This window comes from Pseudochaenichthys georgianus, unplaced genomic scaffold (genome assembly GCF_902827115.2).
Source record: "Pseudochaenichthys georgianus unplaced genomic scaffold, fPseGeo1.2 scaffold_1280_arrow_ctg1, whole genome shotgun sequence".
Lineage (NCBI taxonomy): Eukaryota > Metazoa > Chordata > Actinopteri > Perciformes > Channichthyidae > Pseudochaenichthys > Pseudochaenichthys georgianus.
This window is the reverse complement of record NW_027262186.1, coordinates 1-2,500: the sequence shown is the minus strand read 5'-3', so window position 1 is coordinate 2,500 and position 2,500 is coordinate 1. Positions and strand designations below refer to the sequence as shown.

Genomic DNA, 2,500 nt, shown 5'->3' with positions numbered 1-2,500 from the left:
AAAAATATAAACTCAACACTTTTGTTTTTGCTCCCATTTTTCATGAGATGAACTCAAAGATCTAAAACATTTTCTAAATACACAAAATAACCATTTCTCTCAAATATTGTTCACAAATCTGAAAGAATCTGTGATAGTGAGCACTTCTCCTTTGCCGGGATAATCCATCCCACCTCACAGGGGTGGCATATCAAGATGCTGATTAGACAGCAGGATTATTGCACAGGTGTGCCTTAGGCTGGCCACCATAAAAGGCCACTCTGAAACGTGCAGTTTTGCTTTATTGGGGGGGTCTGGGGGGGTCCGAAAACCAGTCAGCATCTGGTGTGAGGGGTAGGGTTAGGGTAATGTTGTGAATCGAGTGGCCTGTGTTCGTCGTCCATAACATACGTCTGCCCATACCATAACCCCACCACCACCATGGGCCACTCGATTCACAACATTACCCTAACCCTACCCCTACCCCTACCCCTACCCCTCACACCAGATACTGACTGGTTTTCGGACCCCCCAATAAAGCAAAACTGCACGTTTCAGAGTGGCCTTTTAGTGTGGCCAGCCTAAGGCACACCTGTGCAATAATCATGCTGTCTAATCAGTATCTTGATATGCCACGCCTGTGAGGTGGGATGGATTATCTCGGCAAAGGAGAAGTGCTCACTATCACACATTCTTTCAGATTTGTGAACAATATTTGAGATAAAAGGTTATTTTGTGTAAATAGAAAATGTTTTAGATCTTTGAGTTCATCTCATGAAAAATGGGAGCAAAAACAAAAGTGTTGCGTTTATATTTTTGTTCAGTGTACATTATTAGAAAAGAGCTGAAGCTGTACTTTTATAATCTTTAAGGCTTTTATTCAAAACATAGCTTTAAAATACGTGATGCTAAAATAAGGGTTTGAACTCTGTGGAGCTTTTGGAGATATAGAATAACGGACTGTTTATGTACGTTAAGTCATCTGAAGCCAAAATGCCAAATATCGGCTTCTTTCCGGCTACTTAAATATGCAATGTATGTTTTTTCTTAAACTCGTATGAAAGTAAAGTGAATATCTTTTGGATTTTTGAATTACGAAACATGTTTTTAATATTCCTTCACAGGTATCTCTATTTTGAGATATCAGCTTTGTCCCTCCATGAGTTCATCGTTCCTCCATAAATACATGTGTTCCGTAATTTATTCACTATTTAAACAAAATAATAATAATAGTAAAGAATAAAAACGCAGAATTGTCGTAAGATAATAATAAACATATATGAATATAACATATCTAAGCTACTGCGCACATGACAATACATCCTTGAATCGTGAATATAAAATTACCTTTTCCGGCATTTTTTGAGGAAACTATTATAAATAATAAACCATAAAAATAACACATAGTTTAATCCTTTTTATTTAATATTATTCTTTCTCTCCATCCAATGCCAGAACACGGTGATTGACCCGAAGAACAGCATGTCTTACAACATGTGGAAGGACGTCCCGGTGCCCTTCTTCATGTCCGTCTACTTCTTCAACGTCCTGAACCCTCAGGAGGTTCTGATCGGAGAGAAACCCATGGTGGAGCAGAAAGGACCCTTTGTGTACAGGTAGGAACTTTTTAAAAGGCCTTATGCTTATGCTATATACACTTGAACATCAGCAGGAGAGGACTCTTTAAAGTAGAGACACTACATACTGATATACACCTGAACATCAGCAGGAGAGGACTCTTTAAAGTAGAGACACTACATACTGATATACACCTGAACATCAGCAGGAGAGGACTCTTTAAAGTAGAGACACTACATACTGATATACACCTGAACATCAGCAGGAGAGGACTCTTTAAAGTAGAGACACTACATACTGATATACACCTGAACATCAGCAGGAGAGGACTCTTTAAAGTAGAGACACTACATACTGATATACACCTGAACATCAGCAGGAGAGGACTCTTTAAAGTAGAGACACTACACACTGATATACACCTGAACATCAGCAGAGAGGACTCTTTAAAGTAGAGACACTACATACTGATATACACCTGAACATCAGCAGGAGAGGACTCTTTAAAGTAGAGACACTACACACTGATATACTCCTGAACATCAGCAGGAGAGGACTCTTTAAAGTAGAGACACTACACACTGATATACACCTGAACATCAGCAGGAGAGGACTCTTTAAAGTGGAGACACTACATACTGATATACACCTGAACATCAGCAGGAGAGGACTCTTTAAAGTAGAGACACTACATACTGATATACACCTGAACATCAGCAGGAGAGGACTCTTTAAAGTAGAGACACTACACACTGATATACACCTGAACATCAGCAGAGAGGACTCTTTAAAGTAGAGACACTACATACTGATATACACCTGAACATCAGCAGGAGCGGACTCTTTAAAGTAGAGACACTACACACTGATATACTCCTGAACATCAGCAGGAGAGGACTCTTTAAAGTAGAGACAATACATACTGATATACACCTGAACATCA

General features: G+C 39.2%; 1 protein-coding gene across 1 annotated transcript in view; it reads left to right on the top strand.

Annotated features, from left to right (window-relative positions):
• LOC117440846 (scavenger receptor class B member 1-like) overlaps positions 1-1,595 on the top strand; it is a gene marked incomplete at its 3' end in the record, with an annotated part of 3,685 nt that extends 2,090 nt beyond the window's left edge. The window contains exon 2 of the mRNA XM_034077086.2: positions 1,435-1,595. Within this exon, the coding sequence (XP_033932977.2) occupies positions 1,435-1,595 (161 nt within the window). The remainder of the gene's footprint in view (positions 1-1,434) is intronic.
• Positions 1,596-2,500: the final 905 nt, after the last annotated feature.